Raw genomic sequence first — 25,757 nt, forward strand, 5'->3', positions numbered from 1 at the left:
GTACCACTCCGGTACATTATAGGTGACAGTACATAGAAGGTACCACTCCGGTACATTATAGGTGATAGTATATAGAAGGTACCACTCCGGTACATTATAGGTGATAGTACATAGAAGGTACCACTCCGGTACATTATAGGTGATAGTACATAGAAGGTACCACTCCGGTACATTATAGGTGATAGGACATAGAAGGTACCACTCCGGTACATTATAGGTGACAGTACATAGAAGGTACCACGCCGGTACATTATAGGTGATAGTACATAGAAGGTACCACTCCGGTACATTATAGGTGATAGGACATAGAAGGTACCACTCCGGTACATTATAGGTGACAGTACATAGAAGGTACCACTCCGGTACATTATAGGTGAAAGGACATAGAAGGTACCACTCCGGTACATTATAGGTGACAGTACATAGAAGGTACCACACCGGTACATTATAGGTGATAGTACATAGAAGGTACCACTCCGGTACATTATAGGTGATAGTACATAGAAGGTACCACTACGGTACATTATAGGTGATAGTACATAGAAGGTACCACTCCGGTACATTATAGGTGATAGGACATAGAAGGTACCACTCCGGTACATTATGGGTGATAGTACATAGAAGGTACCACTCCGGTACATTATGGGTGATAGTACATAGAAGGTACCACTCCGGTACATTATGGGTGATAGTACATTGAAGGTACCACTCCGGTACATTATGGGTGATAGTACATAGAAGGTACCACTCCAGTACATTATAGGTGATAGTACATAGAAGGTACCACTCCGGTACATTATAGGTGATAGTACATAGAAGGTACCACTCCGGTACATTATAGGGGATAGTACATAGAAGGTACCACTCCGGAACATTATAGGTGATAGGACATAGAAGGTACCACTCCGGTACATTATAGGTGACAGTACATAGAAGGTACCACTCCGGTACATTCTGGGTGATAGTACATAGAAGGTACCACTCCGGTACATTATAGGTGATAGTACATAGAAGGTACCACTCCGGTTCATTATAGGTGATAGTACATAGAAGGTACCACTACGGTACATTATAGGTGACAGTACATAGAAGGTACCACTCCGGTACATTATAGGTGACAGTACATAGAAGGTACCACTCCGGTACATTATAGGTGATAGTATATAGAAGGTACCACTCCGGTACATTATAGGTGATAGTACATAGAAGGTACCACTCCGGTACATTATAGGTGATAGTACATAGAAGGTACCACTCCGGTACATTATAGGTGATAGGACATAGAAGGTACCACTCCGGTACATTATAGGTGACAGTACATAGAAGGTACCACGCCGGTACATTATAGGTGATAGTACATAGAAGGTACCACTACGGTACATTATAGGTGATAGGACATAGAAGGTACCACTCCGGTACATTATAGGTGACAGTACATAGAAGGTACCACTCCGGTACATTATAGGTGATAGGACATAGAAGGTACCACTCCGGTACATTATAGGTGACAGTACATAGAAGGTACCACACCGGTACATTATAGGTGATAGTACATAGAAGGTACCACTCCGGTACATTATAGGTGATAGTACATAGAAGGTACCACTACGGTACATTATAGGTGATAGTACATAGAAGGTACCACTCCGGTACATTATAGGTGATAGGACATAGAAGGTACCACTCCGGTACATTATAGGTGACAGTACATAGAAGGTACCACTCCGGTAGATTATGGGTGATAGTACATAGAAGGTACCACTCCGGTACATTATGGGTGATAGTACATAGAAGGTACCACTCCGGTACATTATAGGTGATAGTACATAGAAGGTACCACTCCGGTACATTATAGTATATAGAAGGTACCACTCCGGTACATTATAGGTGATAGTACATAGAAGGTACCACTCCGGTACATTATAGATGATAGTACATAGAAGGTACCACTCCGGTACATTATAGTATATAGAAGGTACCACTCCGGTACATTATAGGTGATAGTACATAGAAGGTACCACTCCGGTACATTATAGGTGATAGTACATAGAAGGTACCACTCCGGTACATTATAGGTGATAGGACATAGAAGGTACCACTCCGGTACATTATAGGTGATAGTACATAGAAGGTACCACTCCGGTACATTATGGGTGATAGTACATAGAAGGTACCACTCCAGTAAATTATAGGTGATAGGACATAGAAGGTACCACTACGGTACATTATAGGTGACAGTACATAGAAGGTACCACTCCGGTACATTATAGGTGATAGTATATAGAAGGTACCACTCCGGTACATTATAGGTGATAGTACATAGAAGGTACCACTCCGGTACATTATAGGTGATAGAACATAGAAGGAACCACTCCGGTACATTATAGGTGATAGTACATAGAAGGTACCACTCCGGTACATTATAGGTGATAGTACATAGAAGGTACCACTCCGGTACATTATAGGTGATAGTACATAGAAGGTACCACTCCGGTACATTATAGGTGACAGTACATAGAAGGTACCACTCCGGTACATTATGGGTGATAGTACATAGAAGGTACCACTCCGGTACATTATAGGTGATAGTACATAGAAGGTACCACTCCGGTACATTATAGTATATAGAAGGTACCACTCCGGTACATTATAGGTGATAGTACATAGAAGGTACCACTCCGGTACATTATAGGTGATAGTACATAGAAGGTACCACTCCGGTACATTATAGGTGATAGTACATAGAAGGTACCACTCCGGTACATTATAGGTGATAGGACATAGAAGGTACCACTCCGGTACATTATAGGTGACAGTACATAGAAGGTACCACTCCGGTACATTATAGGTGATAGTACATAGAAGGTACCACTCCGGTACATTATAGGTGATAGTACATAGAAGGTACCACTACGGTACATTATAGGTGACAGTTCATAGAAGGTACCACTCCGGTACATTATAGGTGATAGTATATAGAAGGTACCACTCCGGTACATTATAGGTGATAGTACATAGAAGGTACCACTCCGGTACATTATAGGTGATAGTACATAGAAGGTACCACTACGGTACATTATAGGTGATAGTACATAGAAGGTACCACTCCGGTACATCATAGGTGATAGTACATAGAAGGTACCACTCCGGTACATTATAGGTGATAGTACATAGAAGGTACCACTCCGGTACATTATAGGTGATAGTACATAGAAGGTACCACTCCGGTACATTATAGGTGATAGTACATAGAAGGTACCACTACAGTACATTATAGGTGATAGTACATAGAAGGTACCACTCCGGTACATTATAGGTGACAGTACATAGAAGGTACCACTCCGGTACATTATGGGTGATAGTGCATAGAAGGTACCACTCCGGTACATTATAGGTGATAGTACATAGAAGGTACCACTCCGGTACATTATAGTATATAGAAGGTACCACTCCGGTACATTATAGGTGATAGTACATAGAAGGTACCACTCCGGTACATTATAGGTGATAGTACATAGAAGGTACCACTCCGGTACATTATAGGTGATAGTACATAGAAGGTACCACTCCGGTACATTATAGGTGATAGGACATAGAAGGTACCACTCCGGTACATTATAGGTGACAGTACATAGAAGGTACCACTCCGGTACATTATAGGTGATAGTACATAGAAGGTACCACTCCGGTACATTATAGGTGATAGTACATAGAAGGTACCACTACGGTACATTATAGGTGACAGTTCATAGAAGGTACCACTCCGGTACATTATAGGTGATAGTATATAGAAGGTACCACTCCGGTACATTATAGGTGATAGTACATAGAAGGTACCACTCCGGTACATTATAGGTGATAGTACATAGAAGGTACCACTACGGTACATTATAGGTGATAGTACATAGAAGGTACCACTCCGGTACATCATAGGTGATAGTACATAGAAGGTACCACTCCGGTACATTATAGGTGATAGTACATAGAAGGTACCACTCCGGTACATTATAGGTGATAGTACATAGAAGGTACCACTCCGGTACATTATAGGTGATAGTACATAGAAGGTACCACTACAGTACATTATAGGTGATAGTACATAGAAGGTACCACTACAGTACATTATAGGTGATAGTACATAGAAGGTACCACTCCGGTACATTATAGGTGATAGGACATAGAAGGTACCACTCCGGTACATTATAGGTGATAGGACATAGAAGGTACCACTCCGGTACATTATAGGTGATAGAACATAGAAGGTACCACTCCGGTACATTATAGGTGACAGTACATAGAAGGTACCACTACAGTACATTATAGGTGATAGTACATAGAAGGTACCACTCCGGTACATTATAGGTGATAGTACATAGAAGGTACCACTACGGTACATTATAGGTGACAGTACATAGAAGGTACCACTCCGGTACATTATAGGTGATAGGACATAGAAGGTACCACTACGGTACATTATAGGTGATAGTACATAGAAGGTACCACTCCGGTACATTATAGGTGATAGTACATAGAAGGTACCACTCCGGTACATTATAGGTGATCGGACATAGAAGGTACCACTACGGTACATTATAGGTGATAGTACATAGAAGGTACCACTACGATACATTATAGGTGATAGTTAGAGATGTGCGAGCACCAAAATGCTCGGGTGCTCGTTACTCAGGACGAAATTATCGCGATGCTCGAGGGTTTGTTTCGAGTAACGAACCCCATTGAAGTCAATGGGCGACCCCAGCATTTTTGTATATCGCCGATGTTCGCTAAGGTTTTCATTTGTGAAAATCTGGGCAATTCTAGAAAGTGATGGGAACGACACAGCAACGGATAGGTCAGGCGAGGGGCTACATATTGGGCTGCATCTCAAGTTCACAGGTCCCACTATTAAGCCCCAATAGCGGCAAGAGTGGGCCCCCCCCCTCCCAACAACTTTTACTTCTGAAAAGCCCTCATTAGCAATGCTTACCTTAGCTAAGCACCACACTACCTCCAACAAAGCACAATCACTGCCTGCATGACACTCCACTGCCACTTCTCCTGGGTTACATGCTGACCAACCACCCCCCCCACGACCCAGTGTCCACAGCGCACACCAAACTGTCCCTGCCCAGCCTTCAGCTGCCCTCATGCCACACCACCCTCATGTCTATTTATAAGTGCGTCTGCCATGAGGAGGAACCGCAGGCACACAGTGCAGAGGGTTGGCACGGCTAGGCAACGACCCTCTTTAAAAGGGGCGGGGCGATAGCCCACAATGCTGTACAGAAGCAATGAGAAATCCAATTCTGTGCCACCTCCATCTGGAGCTGCACACGTGGGCATAGCAATGGGGAACCTATGTGCCACACACTTCATTCTGTCAAGGTGTCTGCATGCCCCAGTCAGACCGCGGTTTTTTATAAATAGTCACAGGCAGGTACAACTCCGCAATGGGAATTCCATGTGCATCCACAGCATGGGTGGCTCCCTGGAACCCACCCGCTGTACATAAATGTATCCCATTGCAGTGCCCTGGACAGCAGAGCTAACGTCAGATTAAATGCAGGTGGGCTTCGGCCCACACTGCATGCCCCAGTCAGACTGGGGTTCTTTAGAAGTGGACACAGATGCATTTACAACTCCGTGTGGACCCACAGCATGGGTGGCTCCCTGGAACCCACCGGCGGAACATAAAAATATCCCATTGCATTGCCCATCACAGCTGAGGTAATAATGTCATGTTTAATGCAGGTGGGCTTCGGCCCACACTGCATGCCCCAGTCAGACTGGGGTTCTTTAGAAGTGGACACAGATGCATTTACAACTCCCTGTGGACCCACAGCATGGGTGGGTGCCAGGAAGCCACCGGCGGTACATAAATATATCCCATTGCATTGCCCATCACAGCTGAGGTAACGTCAGATGTAATGGAGGTGGGCTAAAAATTAATTTGATTACACTGTAGGCGAGGGCCCCCAAAAATTGGTGTACCAACAGTACTAATGTACCTCTGAAAAATTGCCCATGCCCAACCGAGAGGGCAGGTGAAACCCATTAATCGCTTTGGTTAATGTGGCTTAATTGGTAACTAGGCCAGGAGGCAGCCCAGTTAAAATAAAAATTGGTTGAGGTGAAAGTTTCAACTCTTTAATGAGCATTGAAACGTATAAAAATTGTTTAGAAAAATTATATGACTGAGCCTTGTGGGCCTAAGAAAAATTGCCCGTTCGGCGTGATTACGTGAGGTTTCAGGAGGAGGAGGAATATTATACACAGATTGATGAAGCGAAAAGGTCCCCGTTTTTGATGGGGATACAGAACGATGCTTCCATCCGCGGGTGCAGCCTACGTATTGCTTAGGTATCGCTGCTGTCCGCTGGTGGAGAAGAGAAGTCTGGGGAAATCCAGGCTTTGTTCATCTTGATGACTGTAAGCCTGTCGGCACTGTTGGTTGACAGGCGGGTACGCTTATCTGTGATGATTCCCCCAGCCGCACTAAACACCCTCTCTGACAAGACGCTAGCCGCAGGACAAGCAAGCACCTCCAGGGCATACAGCGCGAGTTCAGGCCACGTGTCCAGCTTCGACACCCAGTAGTTGTAGGGGGCAGAGGCGTCACGGAGGACGGTCGTGCAATACATACTCCCTCACCATTCTTTTACAGTGCTCCCGCCGACTCAGCCGTGACTGGGGATCGGTGACACAGTCTTGCTGGGGAGCCAGAAAGCAGTCAAGGGCCTTAAAGAGTGTTGCCCTGCCTGTGCTGTACATGCTGCCTGATCTCCGCGCCTCCCCTGCTTACCTGGCCCTCGGAACTGTGCCTTCGGCCACTAGCGCTGTCGTATGGGAATTTTACCATCAGTTTGTCCGCCAGGGTCCTGTGGTATAGCAACACTCTCGAACCCCTTTCCTCTTCGGGTATGAGAGTGGAAAGGTTCTCCTTATACCGTGGGTCGAGCAGTGTGTACACCCAGTAATCCGTAGTGGCCAGAATGCGTGTAACGCGAGGGTCACCAGAAAGGCATCCTAACATGAAGTCAGCCATGTGTGCCAGGGTACCTGTACGCAACACATGACTGTCCTCACTAGGAAGATCACTTTCAGGATCCTCCTCCTCCTCCTTCTCCTCCTCAGGCCATACACGCTGAAAGGATGACAGGCCAGCAGCATGTGTACCCTCACCAGTGGGCCAAGCTGTCTCTTCCCCCTCCTCATCTTCCTCCTCCTCCTCCTCACCGCGCTGAGATATAGACAGGAGGGTGCTCTGACTATCCAGCGACATACTGTCTTCACCTGGCTCTGTTTCCGAGCGCAAAGCGTCTGCCTTTATGCTTTGCAGGGAACTTCTCAAGAGGCATAGCAGAGGAATGGTGACGCTAATGATTGCAGCATCGCCGCTCACCACCTGGGTAGACTCCTCAAACTTTCCAAGGACCTGGCAGATGTCTGCCAACCAGGCCCACTCTTCTGAAAATAATTGAGGAGGCTGACTCCCACTGCGCCGCCCATGTTGGAGTTGGTATTCCACTATAGCTTTACGCTGCTCATAGAGCCTGGCCAACATGTGGAGCGTAGAGTTCCACCGTGTGGGCACGTCGCACAGCAGTCGGTGCACTGGCAGATGAAACCGATGTTGCAGGGTGCGCAGGGTGGCAGCGTCCGTGTGGGACTTGCGGAAATGTGCGCAGAGCCGGCACACCTTTCCGAGCAGGTCTGACAAGCGTGGGTAGCTTTTCAGAAAGCGCTGAACCACCAAATTAAAGACGTGGGCCAGGCATGGCACGTGCGTGAGGCTGCCGAGCTGCAGAGCCGCCACCAGGTTACGGCCGTTGTCACACACGACCATGCCCGGTTGGAGGCTCAGTGGCGCAAGCCAGCGGTCGGTCTGCTCTGTCAGACCCTGCAGCAGTTCGTGGTCCGTGTGCCTCTTATCTCCTAAGCTGAGTAGTTTCAGCACGGCCTGCTGACGCTTGCCCACCGCTGTGCTGCCACGCCGCGCGACACCGACTGCTGGCGACGTGCTGCTGCTGCTGACACATCTTGATTGCGAGACAGAGGTTGCGTTGGAGGAGGAGGAGGGTGGTTTAGTGGAGGAAGCATACACCGCCGCAGATACCACCACCGAGCTGTGGCCCGCAATTCTGGGGGTGGGTAGGACGTGAGCGGTCCCAGGCTCTGACTCTGTCCCAGCCTCCACTAAATTCACCCAATGTGCCGTCAGGGAGATATAGTGGCCCTGCCCGCCTGTGCTTGTCCACGTGTCCGTTGGTAAGTGGACCTTGGCAGTAACCGCGTTGGTGAGGGCGCGTACAATGTTGCGGGAGACGTGGTCGTGCAGGGCTTGGATGGCACATAGGGAAAAATAGTGGCGACTGGGAACTGAGTAGCGCGGGGCTGCCGCCGCCATCATACTTTTGAAGGACTCCGTTTCCACAACCCTATACGGCAGCATCTCCAGGCTGATAATTTTGGCTACGTGCACGTTTAACGCTTGAGCGTGCGGGTGCGTGGCGGCGTACTTGCGCTTGCGCTCAAACACTTGCGCTAGCGGCGGCTGGATGGTGCACTGAGAGACATTGGTGGATGGGGCCGAGGACAGCGGAGGTGAGGGTGTGGGTTCAGGCCAGGAGACGGTAGTGCCTGTGTCTTCAGAGCGGGGTTGGATCTCAGTGGCAGGTTGGGGCACAGGGGGAGAGGCAGCGGTGCAAACCGGAGGCGGTGAACGGCCTTCGTCCCACCTTGTGGGGTGCTTGACCATCATATGTCTGCGCATGCTGGTGGTGGTGAGGCTGGTGGTGGTGGCTCCCCGGCTGATCTTGGCGCGACAAAGGTTGCACACCACTGTTCATCGGTCGTCTGCACTCTCAGTGAAAAACTGCCAGACCTTTGAGCACCTCGGCCTCTGCAGGGTGGCATGGCGTGAGGGGGTGCTTTGGGAAACAGTTGGTGGATTATTTGGTCTGGCCCTGCCTCTACCCCTGGACACCGCACTGCCTCTTGCAACCTGCCCTGCTGCTGCCCCTGCCTCCCCCTCTGAAGACCTGTCCTCAGTAGGCATAGCAAACCAGGTGGAGTCAGTCACCTCATTGTCCTGCTGCTCTTCCTCAGAATCCTCGGTGCGCTCCTCCCTCGGACTTACTGCCCTTACTACTGCCTCACTGATAGACAACTGTGTCTCATCGTCATCGGCCTCCTCACCCACTAAAAGGTCTTGAGACAGTTGCCGGAAGTCCCCAGCCTCATCCCCCGGACCCCGGGAACTTTGCAATGGTTGGGCAACAGTCACGATAAACTCCTCTGGTGGGAGAGGAACCACTGCTGCCCAATCTGAGCAGGGGCCCGAGAACAGTTCCTGGGAGTCTGCCCGGTCCTCAGAATGTCTCATTTTCATGGAGTGAGGAGGCTGGGAGGAAGGAGGAGCAGCAGCCAGAGGATTCTGAGTTGCAGCAGTGGACGGCGCAGAACTGTGGGTGGACGATAGGTTGCTGGAAGCACTTTCTGCCATCCACGACAGGACCTGCTCACACTGCTCATTTTCTAATAAAGGTCTACCGCATGGACCCATTAAATGTGCTATGAATGTGGGGATGCCAGAAAAGTGCCTCTCTCCTAATCCCGCAGCAGTCGGCTGCGATACACCTGGATCAGGAGCTCGGCCTGTGCCCACACCCGGACTAGGGCCTCCGCGTCCTCGGCCGCGCCCACGTCCTCTAGGCCTACCCCTACCCCTCAGCATGCTGTATTACCAGGAATGCAGAAACACAACACTGTAATTAAATGTGCCGCTTATTGGCCTGTGGTTGGAGGCTGACTTCGCTTACGGAACGCCAGGAAATAATTTGGCGCAAACCTGCTGTAACACTTAGCTGGCTGCGTATGATTTTGTAGAACTACTACACCCAGCACACACGGACCCAGAACACTGAGCACAGTGACAGGCAGGCCAAATAGATTTTTTGCCCAATATTTTTTAGAAAAGGCCCACTGCGTATATTCAATCAATAATATATGTCTTCTGTCCCTGCCTCACCACTACTGGCCCTGGAGTATGTAAAATAACTGCAGATTGTTGCACTGTGGACAGGAATACAGCGGTGATTTAACAGCCAACACAGAGCCAGGAAATAATTTTGCGCAGGCCTGCTGTAACACTTAGCTGGCTGCGTATGAATTAGGAGGACAACTACACCCAGCACAGACCCAGTACACTGAGGACAGTCACAGGCAGCCCAAATAGATTTTTTTCCCCAAATGTTTTTGCAAAGGCCCACTGCCTATATTCAATCAATATGTCTTCTGTCCCTGCCTCACAATATATGTCTTCTGTCCCTGCCTTACCACTACTGGCCCTGCACTATGTAAAATTACTGCAGGACGCAATGCTCTGCACGGCCGATATACCAAAAAAAAAAAAAAGGGCAACACTGCAAAAAGCAGCCTCCACACTACTGCACACGGTTAGATGTGGCCCTAAGAAGGACCGTTGGGGTTCTTGAAGCCTACACTAACTCCTAACACTCTCCCTATAGCAGCTACAACACGATAGCACTTTCCCTCAGCTATGTCACAACGCATCTGAGGCGAGCCGCGGGAGGGGCCGATTTTTATACTCGGGTGACACCTGATCTCCCCAGCCACTCACAGCAGGGGGGTGGTATAGGGCTTGAACGTCACAGGGGGAAGTTGTAATGCCTTCCCTGTCTTTCAATTGGCCAGAAAAGCGCGCTAACGTCTCAGAGATGAAAGTGAAAGTTACCCGAACATCGCGTGGTACTCGTTACGAGTAACGAGCATCCCGAACACGCTAATACTCGAACGAGTATCAAGCTCGGACGAGTACGTTCGCTCATCTCTAGTGATAGTACATAGAAGGTACCACTACAGTACATTATAGGTGATAGTACATAGAAGGTACCACTCCGGTACATTATAGGTGATAGTACATAGAAGGTACCACTCCGGTACATTATAGGTGATAGTACATAGAAGGTACCACTACAGTACATTATAGGTGATAGTACATAGAAGGTACCACTCCGGTACATTATAGGTGATAGTACATAGAAGGTACCACTCTGGTACATTATAGGTGATAGGACATAGAAGGTACCACTCCGGTACATTATAGGTGACAGTACATAGAAGGTACCACTCCGGTACATTATAGGTGATAGTACATAGAAGGTACCACTCCGGTACATTATAGGTGATAGTACATAGAAGGTACCACTCCGGTACATTATAGGTGATAGTACATAGAAGGTACCACTCTGGTACATTATAGGTGATAGTACATAGAAGGTACCACTCTGGTACATTATAGGGGATAGTACATAGAAGGTACCACTCTGGTACATTATAGGGGATAGTACATAGAAGGTACCACTCCGGTACATTATAGGGGATAGGACATAGAAGGTACCACTCCGGTACACTATAGGTGATAGTACATAGAAGGTACCACTCCGGTACATTATAGGTGATAGTACATAGAAGGTACCACTCTGGTACATTATAGATGACAGTACATAGAAGGTACCACTACAGTACATTATAGGTGATAGTACATAGAAGGTACCACTCCGGTACATTATAGGTGATAGTACATAGAAGGTACCACTCTGGTACATTATAGGTGATAGGACATAGAAGGTACCACTGCGGTACATTATAGGTGATCGGACATAGAAGGTACCACTCCGGTACATTATAGGGGATAGTACATAGAAGGTACCACTACGGTACATTATAGGTGATAGTACATAGAAGGTACCACTCTGGTACATTATAGGGGATAGTACATAGAAGGTACCACTCCGGTACATTATAAGGGATAGGACATATAAGGTACCACTCTGGTACATTATAGGTGATAGTACATAGAAGGTACCACTACAGTACATTATAGGTGATAGTACATAGAAGGTACCACTCTTGTACATTATAGGGGATAGTACATAGAAGGTACCACTCCGGTACATTATAGGGGATAGGACATAGAAGGTACCACTCCGGTACACTATAGGTGATAGTACATAGAAGGTACCACTCTGGTACATTATAGGTGATAGTACATAGAAGGTACCACTCCGGTACATTATAGGTGATAGTACATAGAAGGTACCACTCCGGTACATTATAGGTGATAGTACATAGAAGGTACCACTACGGTACATTATAGGTGATAGTACATAGAAGGTACCACTACGGTACATTATAGGTGATAGTACATAGAAGGTACCACTACAGTACATTATAGGTGATAGTACATAGAAGGTACCACTCTGGTACATTATAGGTGATAGTACATAGAAGGTACCACTCCGGTACATTATAGGTGATAGGACATAGAAGGTACCACTGCGGTACATTATAGGTGATAGTACATAGAAGGTACCACTACAGTACATTATAGGTGATAGGACATAGAAGGTACCACTACAGTACATTATTGGTGATAGTACATAGAAGGTACCACTACAGTACATTATAAGTGATAGTACATAGAAGGTACCACTCCGGTACATTATAGGTGATAGTACATAGAAGGTACCACTCCGGTACATTATAGGTGATAGTACATAGAAGGTACCAGTACGGTACATTATAGGTGACAGTACATAGAAGGTACCACTACAGTACATTATAGGTGATAGTACATAGAAGGTACCACTCCGGTACATTATAGGTAATAGGACATAGAAGGTACCACTCCGGTACATTATAGGTGATAGGACATAGAATGTACCACTATGGTACATAATAGATGACAGTACATAGAAGGTACCACTCCGGTGCATTATAGGTGATAGTACATAGAAGGTACCACTCCGGTACACTATAGGTGATAGTACATAGAAGGTACCACTCCGGTACATTATAGGTGACAGTACATAGAAGGTACAACTACGGTACATTATAGGTGATAGTACATAGAAGGTACCACTCTGGTACATTATAGGTGATAGTACATAGAAGGTACCACTACGGTACATTATAGGTGATAGTACATAGAAGGTACCACTACAGTACATTATAGGTGATAGTACATTGTGTCTGTGCCTAGATAATTGAAGGTTAAAGTTCATTGCTTACTCATTACTGGCCCATTGTTCACTTATTTCTGTGTTCTTGAGCATTGTATGCTTTAGTTACTCCATCTGCTGCATCATATCCTGACTGCTCTCCTAGAGACGACATGGGTCTATTCGTGACTATGTTACTGCTCCAGCAACGTTACTTCCACTAATGACTCTTCTGAACACAAGAACTTGGGAATACAACAGACAAGTCCAAACCTCCTTGCAGGGCTGAAGAATTGGAGATTTATTTCACTCAGAGGTGTAACTTTAAAATTTGGGGCCCAATGCAAAACCTGTAACAGGGCCCCCAACTATAATGCTTTATTCATAGTACTGGGCTTCCTATATGGAGAAGAGAGGCTTTATGGGCCACCTAAGGTTCCTGGGCCTGGGTGCGACCGCATCCCCTGCATCCCCTATAGGTATGCCCCTGCTCTGCACCCTAGTCTAGCCAAAGCTATTTTGGTTTAGAGGATCCTCCTCTCTGATGGGCGATGCTGCAACTGATTTGATGAAAGCATGTGACATGTGGGCGGACAACAATCGGTAGCCCATATATCACTTCCTCTCCCGGTGCTACCCTCTATCAGTAGGTACCAGAGCAATGATTTTTCCCATATCCTTAAGGCCCCCTGCACACGAGTGGAAATTCCGCGGCGGGATTTCCCGCGGAATTTCCGTTGCTGGAAGCCTGCATAGGATTGCGTTAACAAACGCAATCCTATGCAGACGGCCGTGCAAAATATTGTGCGGCAAACAAATCGTGGCATGCTCTATTTCTTTGCGGGGCAAGCCGGCACATCAAACAGCCGGAGCCGGCAGGCGCGGGTGAGTACGCGCTCGTCCCTGCGGGTGCTCGGGTCGGGTCCTGCGGCGAGAATTCTCACCGCCGGACCCGACCCGCCCGTCTGCAGGCAGCCTTACTCTTGTCTTCAGCTCCTCCGGCCTCATCCAGATAGTTCACTACAATAAGTACCATAGAGACAACCTTTATAACATGTATTACGGGACTTCCAGATCTGTTTGGCTCCCGGGAGCTTGTAATGTACAGAAGTGACAACACACACAACACGGGTTATCAGCGGAAGTCCGGCAGTAATTGAGTGATGGGCAGATAACTGTGTTTAATGGATGAAATGAACAACTGAACATTTAAAAAAGCTATAGACTCTCCTCGGCATCTGAAATGTTTAGATCCGGGCAGCCTATCTATTGTACACAATGCAATACATTATAATGCTGTTGTCTCTATCACATTGTAATACATGAGTGGATAGGGCTAAGATCACCATACACTCTGCATGTGCTTCAGCCTAATGTCATAGGGGCCCCAGAGACCCAATTGTCAAATATACCCTCTTCCCATATTGCCTACAAGCTGTTTAAAAAACACACGACCCGCACCGTAAACAGCCACGATCACAGCTAGCTCCGATAGTGGCTTGTTGCCAGCACATGTGCGCTGTCAATCGTGACCGTCAGCCAGAGGGGTATGGGTCCACACGTTGACTCACCAGCGGCCCTCCCCATGATGTGATTGTGCCGTCATGGATGTATGCCATGGTAGCTCTAGGCCTAGTGAAGGCTCCCAGGGCTGCCATGTATTCAACTGTATTAAGCCGTGCATGTGGCAGGGCTCCATAAATGAACGTTAAAGTACATCACTCTTAAAGGGGTTGTCCCGAGAAAGCAAGTGGGGTTATACACTTCTGTAGGGCCATATTAATGCACTTTGTAATGTACATCGTGCATTAATTATGAGCCATACAGAAGTTATTCACTTTCCTGCTCTGTTGCTGGCGTCCCCGTCTCCATGGTGCCGTCTAATTTCAGCGTCTAATCTCCCGATTAGACGCGCTTGCGCAGAAGGGTCTTCTCCCTTCTCTTGGGTCTCGGCACGAGCGGCGTTCTGGCTCCACCCCCTTCTACGCATCATCGCGTAGCTCCGCCCCATCACGTGTGCCGATTCCAGCCAATCAGGAGGCTGGAATCGGCAATGGACCGCACAGAGCCCACGGTGCATCGTGGGTGAAGATCCCGGCGGCCATCTTGGTAAGGTAAGTAAGAAGTCACCGCAGAGCGGGGATTCGGGTAAGTACTAAACTTTTTTTTGTTTTAACCCATCTCTTGTGTTTGTCTCGCACCAAACGGGGGGCCTATTGAAGAAAAAAAAAAGCCGTTTTGGCGCGGGACAACCCCTTTAAGAATTTTGAAGTGTTTCAGTACATTATATGGTGCGCTACATGGCAGTATTAAAAATATAACTGATCCCGCAGAAGCAAGCACTTATATAAGGTGACCAGACATCCCGCGTTAGCCAGGACAGTCCCGCTTTGGGATCGTGTCCCGCCTTCCGCTGGAACCCCAGCAGGACAGGCATTTGTCCCGCTTTCTGATCATGTCTGGTCACCATTTACATGATTACCGGGCGAGGTGACGGCAGTGTGTGCATCCGGGATCTTCGTCCCCTCAGCTTTCCTCTTTGGTTCCGCTAGCGAGGAGACTCTGCTGCAGGTGCACACACACTTCCACCCACCGGCGTCAGCGCTGAGAGGATCATTGGCGCTGCGAAGACCAGGAGGAGGGTACGTATATGGCTCACTGTAGCGGTCACTGGGCTGGTATAGGGGAGCGCTAATACTATGGGTCACTGTGGGGGTCACTACTATTGCTGGGGCTAGTATAGGGGAGCTCTAATAATATGGGGCTTCTGTGGGGATCACTACTATTGCTGGGGCTCCTGTGGGGGTCACTATTATTACTAGGGCTTCTGTGGGGGTCACTATTATTGCTGGTGCTAGTATAGGGGAGCGCTAATACTATGGAGCTTCTATGGGGGTCACTATTGCTGGGGGTGGTATTGGGGAGTGATAATACTACTGTGGTCACTGTGGGGGTCACTATTATTGCTGGGGCTCGTATAGGGGACACTATTACTCCTGAGGCCGCTCTGCACGTGGCAGCGTACCTCAAACTGACTAGGGGTGTGTTTACACGTGGCACAAATGCTGCAGCAAATTCCACATGAGGGGAATTCACAAAGGCACTTGTGCTAGAATTCTGGCATAAATTTCCACCTTCTGCACAAGTTGAAGGGATGGAATTATAAGGGATTCACACGAAGCAGTTAGGGTTGCCATGAAGATGAACTGGAAAAATACACCAAAAAGTGCACCAAGATCACCACATGTATCAAATTTGCACCAAATTTTGGTGCTATGAAACTGAGCATGCTCATTGCACTGGTTGGGATTGGTCGATTCCCTGATGCAGAAAGGGGTAATTTCTGCTGTGTAGTGAGCTGCTGGATTGCCAGAAGCAAGAGTGACAAGCTGCCGACTGCTGCTAAAGAAGGGATGGAGAACTGTCGCCAGCGCTGCTGGAGGAGAGGGAGAGAGGGGTCTTAATTGTGCAGAACAAACAGAGGACCCGACAAGAAGTCTGAGAAAGGAGTGGAGAGCAGCCCCAACCTTTTAGCATGCGGACTGATTGCTCAGGGTTGGTTGAAGTGACAACGCCTGCACAGCGAACCATAAGTGAGGCTAGCCTCATCCAAGACTTTAGGTGTGCACACCATCAGGACCAGGGGGAATCAGCAGGCCTGCTACAGGAGAAATAGCCTGTAGTGAGGACATTGTACTAATGTCAAGGTTTCAGTGCTTGAGTCGCTTGTCACAGGCTGTTCAGCCCAATGCTGGCGTAGATTTAGTATAAGATGTATGTGCCTCTTAATAAATTTCTCCATCTTACTCCAATAAACGTGCCTCTATGCCCCCCGTGTAACCGTTGTTTTATTGTTCTAATTCATCTAAAACAAAGAATGAAGGGGATAAAAAAAAAGATACCCCTCATGGGGTCAGACTGTTCCTGCTTCTGCAGTTACCATTACTCTAGTGCAGAAATTGAAAGGAGAAAAGCACTCAGGTTAGGCCCCCTGCACACGGGCGGAAATTCTGCAGTGGGATTTCCCACAGAATTTCCGCCCGTGCCCGCCTGCATGGGATTGCATTGCAAAACACAATCCTATGCACACAGCCGCGATTTATCTGCGTGAAAACACACTGAAAACAAATTGCGGCATGTTCTATTTCTGTGCGGGTCTCGCAGAGTCAGTAGGGACGGGCCGGCACCGCTCTGCACATGCGCCGGCTGGCTGGCAGCCATCGCATAGCAGAAGACGGAAGACGCCGGGAGCGGGTGAGCCGCAGGCCTCTGCAGGGGCACGGTTCTGCATCCCGCTGCGAAAATTCTCCCGGCTGTCTGCAGAGGCCTGAGTTTCTATGGCTCAGATATTGAGCGGATACAAAGGCGGGCAACTAAAGTAATAAATGAAATGGGCGGACTGCAAGACCCAGAGGGGTTATCAAAATTGGGATTATTTAGTTTAGAAAAAAAATGGCTGAGGGGCGACCTAATAACTGCGTATAAATATATCAGGGGACAATACAGAGATCTCTCCCATCAGCTATTTATACCCAGGACTGTGACAAGGTGGCGCCCTCTACGTCTAGAGGAAAGAAGGTTTATACAGCAACATAGAAGGGGGTTCTTTACTGTAAGAGCAGTGAGACTATGAGGACATGGTGATGGGGAACTCACTAGAAGAGTACGAGAGGGGCCTGGACGCCTTTCTTGAGCGATACAGTATTACATGTTATATCAGTGATTACTTCAGAAGAGTCGGTGATCCGGGGATTATCCTAATTGCCAGATTAGAGCCGGGTGAGTGAGTCTATTATTTTATTGCCAGGCCTACCATGACAGACCTGCATCAGGGTCAGATCTGACGGACAGCATTTGTTGGCAGGTTGCAGCAATTAAAGCGACTTCCCACGTTCATCGGTAACAAACCTGGTTTTGAGAATCGACAACGTTGCTGAAAATCAAAGGGGGACAGATTGAACATTTGTAGCGTGATTGGCACAGCTTCAGCGCCGCGTATCATTGACACGCGAGCGCATCCTCTGAAGTGGCCATTGTCTGACTTACTCCTTCTTCCCCTCTAAGGTTAACACTTTCCCTGCTGGTAATTTACTTTTGGTTAAGTTTTTCTTCACTCAGCATTTGGGCTTTCCTCTCACTTTCTGACCCGCTTCCTTCGTGGTTGCTGCAGTCACACAAACACCAGTCTTCCACAAATCAAGTGAGGATTTGTACCCAGAACTTCCTCCTCAGACTCTCAGTTTCTGAGTCCCAGGATAGCAGCTTGTAAAACCCAGCAGAGATGGTTGGCCCACTCTCCTCTCCAATATGTCCATTCACCCAAGTAGAGGCAAACACCTCCTGCCTCATCAGATATAAACGGGAGGATTAGAAAGGAGCAGGACCAGCCTGACCCACTAGAAGCTGCATCTCCCAGACAGCAAACTGTAAGTTAGGCCGACCTCAGTAAAACTGCTAGGTTTGCATGGAATGAGCCCTTACCACCTTACTGAGCTTGTCAGTGGTCGCCACGGTTCTAAGATCTGATGTCTCAAATATTAAGCTTCATTAATAACTTTAATTATTTAAACAGTGACCCAGACTGCATTACAGTTGGCCATCAGAGGGCGCTCCAATTACCGTTATTAATAGAAGTCAATGAAACTATTACAATTATATGCAGACTGTAGCTTTGTCCTCAAAAGGAAGTGGGGCAGTGGCCATCTTTGGAGAGGTTGAACAAGTAGCTGGCAGCCATCTTGGGATCAGGACATCATGAGAGGCTGTGTCAGCGCCATTTTATGAGAGACTGCAGCAGCACATGTGAAGTAGTAAAGGCCTGATGGCCAGCAGGAGGCAGAACCCAGTTCCCAGAGAGATGTGCATCAGATGCTGTGTTGAGCCTCCAGTGGTGCGGGACAGTGAAGGGACTACCTTTTTCAGAAAGGGCAGAGACTGCAGATATTACAAGAGGACCTCACATTATAGGACCGAGTTACCAGACACCAGCAAAGGGAAACCCCTGACTATTCCCAATCCAAGCAACAAACTGTAAGTGGGTGCCCCCGAGATGAGTAATAAGTCTGGATATTAATGAAGACTAGATAAATCACAGCAGGTCTATTATATAGAGAAACGCTGCAGCAATCAGTATTTACAGGGACAGCGCTCACAGTATATGGACTGAGGCTAAAGCAATACACAAACCAGTGGGGTAGAGACGCCATGTTTGGTTAAGCGCTGTAATAGTCATGAAGTGACAACCACCTTCAGAAGGACTGTATATTTTACCATGTGACCTGTATCTCAGTGTTATAGGACTGATGTTTGCAAAGTATCGTTAATGCAGTTTTCTATATATGGTTGTTAGATTATCGCTTGCAGGGAGTATTAGTCATAAATCTGGGTTAGTGAAGATAGTATTAGGGGGTTTCACACCAGCGGCAGGGGTTCTGTTCGGGGAGCGGTGAAGGGGAATCCGCTGGCCGATGAGATCCATCGTATGACTGAACTGAACAGCGCCGGCCGGACTCCATTGACTATAATGGGATCCGTTCGGTTTCGGCTCAGCTGTCCGGCATTTTACCGACTATAGATTGCGGTGCTGCCCTGCGGTCTCGCCCTCTCACTGATCAATGGGGTCACGATGCAACTCACTGGTTACCTCCAACCTTGGTGGATTTTTTATGACCTGCGGGTTGTGACGACTCGCGAGTTGCACCGTGAAGCATCTATTTCAGTGACCGTGTGAGGACGCGGGGCTATAATGTGATTTTTGGTCATGTGACCGCGGTTGTGGTCAAGAGTTGCCATGTAACTCTAGCTCAATATCTCCGCTAACAGTGTAAAAACTGAAAAACACCCATAAAAAAAAAAACGCCTACAGATCACATCCAGCTTTGTAGTATAAAGATATATTAACCCTTTCCTGACGTGGCGCATATCACATGTCTGTACGCAGTGGGCTCAGAAGCTGAGTGATTTCAGCCATATTTGACAGCTGTCCTCCGCTGGCAACAGCAATGATCAACATTCATGCCAATTGTGGCTGTTATCCCTTTAACCCTTTCCAATCCACTGTCTGACGTCTGAAGACATTATGATTTAAGGCTGTACAGCTCCGATGCTGGAAGACGCCCATCGGGGTTCTCTTACTGTATATTGTCAGCCTCTCTGCTGTCGGAGCCTATCCAATGTGTCACCTCATGCAGTACTGGCTTTAGCCAGCAGATAGCGCCGTTGTATAACGGCAGGAAAAGAGTAAGCCCCCTAGGAAAATCAGGATACAAATTGGATTGGAAAGGGTTAAATAACACAATGAGGGCTCCCGAGCGGACGATCATCACTCAGCGAATGGAGGTAAAGTGCGCAGGAGAACGCTCCAGCCGACCGCCTCCATTCACAGTAAGCAGGCCTTCGGTCATGGGTGACCCTGTTTACACGGACTGATCATCACTTGATTTTTAAGCCTGCAGAGACTGAACGATGAAGGAATTATGGCTCGTTCACACGGCCGTACGCGTATTCCAATTGTGTAATGCTCAGCGTATTATATGGCGGTTTCTACAATAAATGAACAATTATCATCCCACGTGGCAAATGCTATAGAAAAAAGAAACAAAAACACCAGTTTCCGGTATAAAATAGCTGCACATTATTTTGCAAGAGGGCATTAACAAAAAATGTGCGACTTTTTGGTTTTTGCGCTGTCCTTGATACTTTTCTGAAAAGTAGGCAAGGTTTGACAGGAGGAGGCGGAGTCACCCCAGACCGACACATTTATGTATAGTTTACACCAGAAACTGGCATGAATTATACCAGAAGTGCACGCCAGGCCGACCTCGTGTACAAATCAGTGTAGAGGCACGAAGCTGCCCAATATATGGAGAGGCGTGCGCATATACGCATATATTAGATGCATCCTGCACCGACGTGAAATCCTATTTAGACCGGCATGTAATAAGCTGGTCTTCATACTTTTTTTTTTCACAGTCAATGGGGGCATTAAAAAACCAGAAGGCGATGCGTTCCGTTTCCTTTTATGCATCATTGACTTCAATGGAAGTTTTAATTAGGCTGTCTTCCTCTCCCTGCGTTATCCGCACAGGACTTATGCATTGTCATAACCCATTATTTACAACAGGTAAATGAGAGATTTTTCTCTGACAGCGATATCAAAAAATCGCAGCACGGCTTATTTCTTGGGCGATATCACGCATTATTTCCTATGACAGCATGAAAGATACATGCAGATGTGATTCTTTTTCTCCAACTGAAACAACCTGCATGAAGCTTTACTTTTGCGCCATTCTTTTTTAGTTACTCTGTATTATTATTCAAGTTTTATTTCTTTAGAACAGCTTTAGGATCTCAGCGGCTCCTTGCTGTATGAAGGTTCCATGCTGACATCCTCATGTGATGACATCATAAAGCAGCCATAGCTTGGGTTCTCAGCGGCTCCTTGCTGTATGAAGGTTCCATGCTGACATCATTATGTGATGACATCATAAAGCAGCCATAGCTTGGGTTCGCAGCGGCTCCTTGCTGTATGAAGGTTCCATGCTGACATCCTCATGCTATGACATCATAAAGCAGGGCTGGGATAAGTGATCGCGCTCGCCAAGATTCTGCCTCTTCTACAATGGAGATAATTCGGAGCATAGCTCTAGCGTTTTTTGTTTTAGTGTTTTTGGATACAGCGACGTCTCGGCCAATACCTAGTAAGTTACATTATTTCATGGCTGCCCTTAGACAGTATTATACAGCAGTTATAGGGGTTTTGGTGAATTTGTGGTTCAGTTCAAATTAATTTGGACCGGACAGATTTTGTCTCCCCACTAGTGAGCGCCGCCGCAGTCCGCGCCATTTACAGGAGATTAGTTAGTTAGTCTTCCTGCAATAGGAGATACGCCCTATGAATCTCGGGTTCAGATTGGAGCCCACATGTAGGTGATGTAAGAAACTAATGAATGCCTTGTTCTCCTCACAGGAACATCTGGACCGGAGGTCGTATTTAGGACAGTTATTATACCAACTATTCCCGTTATAACTGGTAAGCGTATAACGACGTTGTTACTATTACTGTTTATTCCTCTAATTGATGTCATTACTTATAACTGTAGGAAACCGTTCCCCAATTTATTAAAGATACAGACAAGCCCAATATGTTGACATGATGGGGTTAATAGGGTTGTCCGGGTTAGAAAAACATGGTTGCTTTCTTTCAAACACAGCGCCCCCCTTCTTTGTGGGTTGTTTCCGGAATTGCAGCTCAGCTTCCATTCACTTCAATGGAGTTGAGCTGCAATACCATACACAACTCTATGAGTGAGGGTGGCGCTGCGTTTGGCAGAAAGAGGCCATGTTTTTCTAATCCTGGACAACCCCTTTAATGTTATTTGTCCCCTGTTATATATGTTATATCCCTCTGATTAAATGTTGTCAAAAAATCCTAATGTAGCTCCAGTAGGGGTTATTTAGTGGGATTAGTTGTGTATATTAATGGTAACCTTTACTGCCCATATAATATCCTGGACAAAGTTTAAAACTTTCTAAGTGGTGTGAAGTGGAGAAAACTTAAATTGCGCCATTTCGGTGGAGGTGCACTGTAGCAGTATGGTAGTCACAATGCGATAAAAAGCACATTACCTTTATTCTGTGGGTCCGTACAATTGTGGTGATACCCAATGGTTTTTTAAATGTTCTACTACTGAAAAAGTGACTGCACTTTTCAGAAACTTTAAAAAATGAAAAACGTTTGGTACCGTCTCAGGCCTCATGTCCACGGGGAAATTATATTTATTATATCCGTGCGGTACTACCGCGTGTGAAATCTGCATATCCGCATCCCATAGGAAAGCATTGCACATCCGCAGTTAATTAAATAGCCGCAGATGGTATTTTAAGTGATTTGCCGATTTCACGCGCAGGAAAAAAAGCGACATGCTCTATTTTAAAGTAGGTCCCTCTCAGGTGGGGTCAATTGTCCTCTATATCAATGGATCTCCCACAAGAAAAATTAAAGTGCATCCGCTGTGGAAATCTGCTGCAGAAATTCGCGCGGGCCATATTTTTCCCTTGGATGTGAGGCCTTAGCCAGTAGAGCAAATTGTGATTGTTCTCAGCAAGAGAAACCATGTAATCTTGTAGATATGATAGCTTTTAATGGCTAACAAAAATACATGATGTTATCGTGAGCTTTCCAACCTCCTTGGGCGTTCTGCTTGGGATAAGGCCATCAGTCACATTGCTTGTACAGAATAATAATCACTGTATTACCAAGAGAACAGATAATGTTACAGTAACATGAAGCACTCCATTGTTCCTCTGGTGAAATTCTCTACCAGTTTGATGTGTCACACACCCACCTTCCAATTGGAAAAACTGAAGTTGAAACCAAGATGGTAGCATTCAAAATGGCCGTCATATTGGTTAGAGGGCCTAACGGGTTTCTCCCTTCCTCTGCATTTTGTGTCTAAAGTTGGATCATCATCTGCTAAACCATTTTCGTTTTTTATGGGTATCTCCTTACTTTTGAGACACCCTGTATATATTGATTTGCTCCGTGCTTTGTGATTAAAGTATGTTCTTGTTTCTTACAGGAGATACAGCTATAGAACATCCGCTGCCTACAACCCCGACCACATATAGTGAAGGTAATATAGCACATCTGTCTATAGAGTATATAGACTTATATAACAGGATGCAGACATAAGAGACTGTAAGGGGAGAGAGATGTGGGAATCTAACCTAATGTATAGTGTGACTTACTGACACCAAGATGGCAGCATTCAAAATGGCCGTCATATTGGTTAGATGGCCTAACGGGTTTCTCCCTTCCTCTACAGTTTGTGTCTAAAGTTAGATCATCATCCACTAAACCATTTTCCTTTTCTATGGGTGTTTCCTTACTTTTGAGACGCCCCTCTATATATTGATTTTCTCTGTACTTTGTGATTGAGTATGTTCTTGTTTCTTACAGGAGAAACATCTACAGCTGAAGAAGACCTGCTGCCCACTACAACGGTTACATATCCCGAAGGTAATATACATGTCTGTCTATAGAGGATATAGACCAGTGTTTCCAAAACTCCAGTCCTGAGGGACCCCAACAGGTCATGTTTTCAGGATTTCCTCAGTGTTACACAGGTGATGTAATTATTGTTGTTGCCTCGGACGTTGCCACAGGGGTTCTTACCATAGGATATCCTGAAAACATGACCTGTTGGGGTCCCTGAGGACTGGAGTTTGGGAAACACTAATATAGACTAATATAACAGGATCCAGACATAAGAGACTGGAACTGGAAATGTGGAAATCTACCCTAACGTATAATGTGACTTAGGGCTCTTTCACACGAGCGTATATCGACCGCGTTTTCACGGCCGGCGGACATACACTCTCCATCTCATGCATTGGAAACCAATTCAGATGGGCGTATTCCCGATGCGTAAAAACGGCCGTCCGGCAAAGATAGCGCATGCGGTGTGCATTCCCGCAGGCTGTTTTTATGCCGGCCGCCCCATAGACTCCTATGGAAGCCTATGGTAGCTGCCGGGGAAAAGGGAGGTTCGAGGGAGTTTAGCAGCATGTCTGCTGAACTCCCACCCCCTTCCCTCCTCCTCTACGACCCTTGTGGGCTGTCTGCAATGGGAGGGGGCAGGACGGGGCCTCTCCCATTGCTGGCAGCCGACAAGGGGAAAAGAGGGGGCAGGAGTTTAGCACACTAGCTGAAATCAATGGGTTTTATTCACTGCAGAGGTTACACCTTTACCTAAAATATATGTCACTTTTGTTTTTCTTAGATCGTAAAATGAAGGTCCCCACCGCCGACCCTATCGGTAAGATCTTATGCCATCTACACATATCCTGACCGATGACAGGGGCTTTCTGCCCTTTTTATAACCGATGACCTACCCTCTGGATAGGTCATCATCAGCTGATGGATGGGGGTCCACCACTCGGGATCCCCGTCCATCAGCTGATCGTCTGGCCCGCTGTCCATTACTGCAGTCCGGACATCATCATCATTAGACGGGGAGGAAGTGGGAGCGCCGGCTTCACTCCCATTGAAATTGATGTCGGCGCCGCACTGGTATTCCACTTCCTGATCCTGACATTCTGTTCTTAGTAGGAAGTGGAACATCAGCGCGGCGCTCACGTTGATTTTAATGTGATTGTGGCCGCTTTTACACAGAATTGAGCAATTTTGTCTCGATGCGACAGCGCCACAAATGGCATGTATGTGAAGCGGATGCTTTCCTAAGGGTTCCTTCACATTAGTGATGTTTTGTAGGCTGCTACATTGCGAGAAAGAAAATTTGCTGCAGGCTCTATACAGCCGCGGTTTGCGATGTTTTGTAGCCCATGTTTCCCTATAGAGCCTTCCTTTCTGTTGCATCGCACAAAATCACGGTTTTCATGCGGTGCGATGCAACTTTTACAGTAGAAAGTCCTTCTTTTTGTCCCTAAAATCAGTCCTTGCTACATAAAAAAAAATAACAAATAAACAATACATTACCTAGCAGGCGCTGTCCACTCCGCCGCACTTCTCCTCCTGAAGGTCTGGCACTAGTTTGTAGTTCTTAACCAGCACTTCCTAATCAGGGGGTTCAAAAATCCATCCTCCAGGAAGCGCTGCCTCTGATTGATTCTCGAGCGCTGTGGCTCGGCCAATCACTGCAGTGCTCGATGAACCAATCACAGCCATCACATTGAATCAGAGCTAGTACTTCCTTCGGGATTTTTGAGCCC

At 47.0% G+C, this 25,757-nt stretch overlaps 1 protein-coding gene across 1 annotated transcript in view; it reads left to right on the plus strand.

Moving 5' to 3' along the window:
- Positions 1-25,757, plus strand: part of TTC32 (tetratricopeptide repeat domain 32) — a 43,685-nt gene that overhangs the window by 12,867 nt on the left and 5,061 nt on the right. The window contains exons 3-6 of the mRNA XM_066596942.1: positions 21,994-22,056; positions 23,606-23,659; positions 23,986-24,045; positions 24,809-24,844. Coding sequence (XP_066453039.1) covers positions 24,817-24,844 — 28 coding nt within the window. The 5' untranslated portion in view covers positions 21,994-22,056; positions 23,606-23,659; positions 23,986-24,045; positions 24,809-24,816. The remainder of the gene's footprint in view (positions 1-21,993; positions 22,057-23,605; positions 23,660-23,985; positions 24,046-24,808; positions 24,845-25,757) is intronic.

Source organism: Eleutherodactylus coqui, chromosome 1 (assembly GCF_035609145.1).
Source record: "Eleutherodactylus coqui strain aEleCoq1 chromosome 1, aEleCoq1.hap1, whole genome shotgun sequence".
NCBI lineage: Eukaryota > Metazoa > Chordata > Amphibia > Anura > Eleutherodactylidae > Eleutherodactylus > Eleutherodactylus coqui.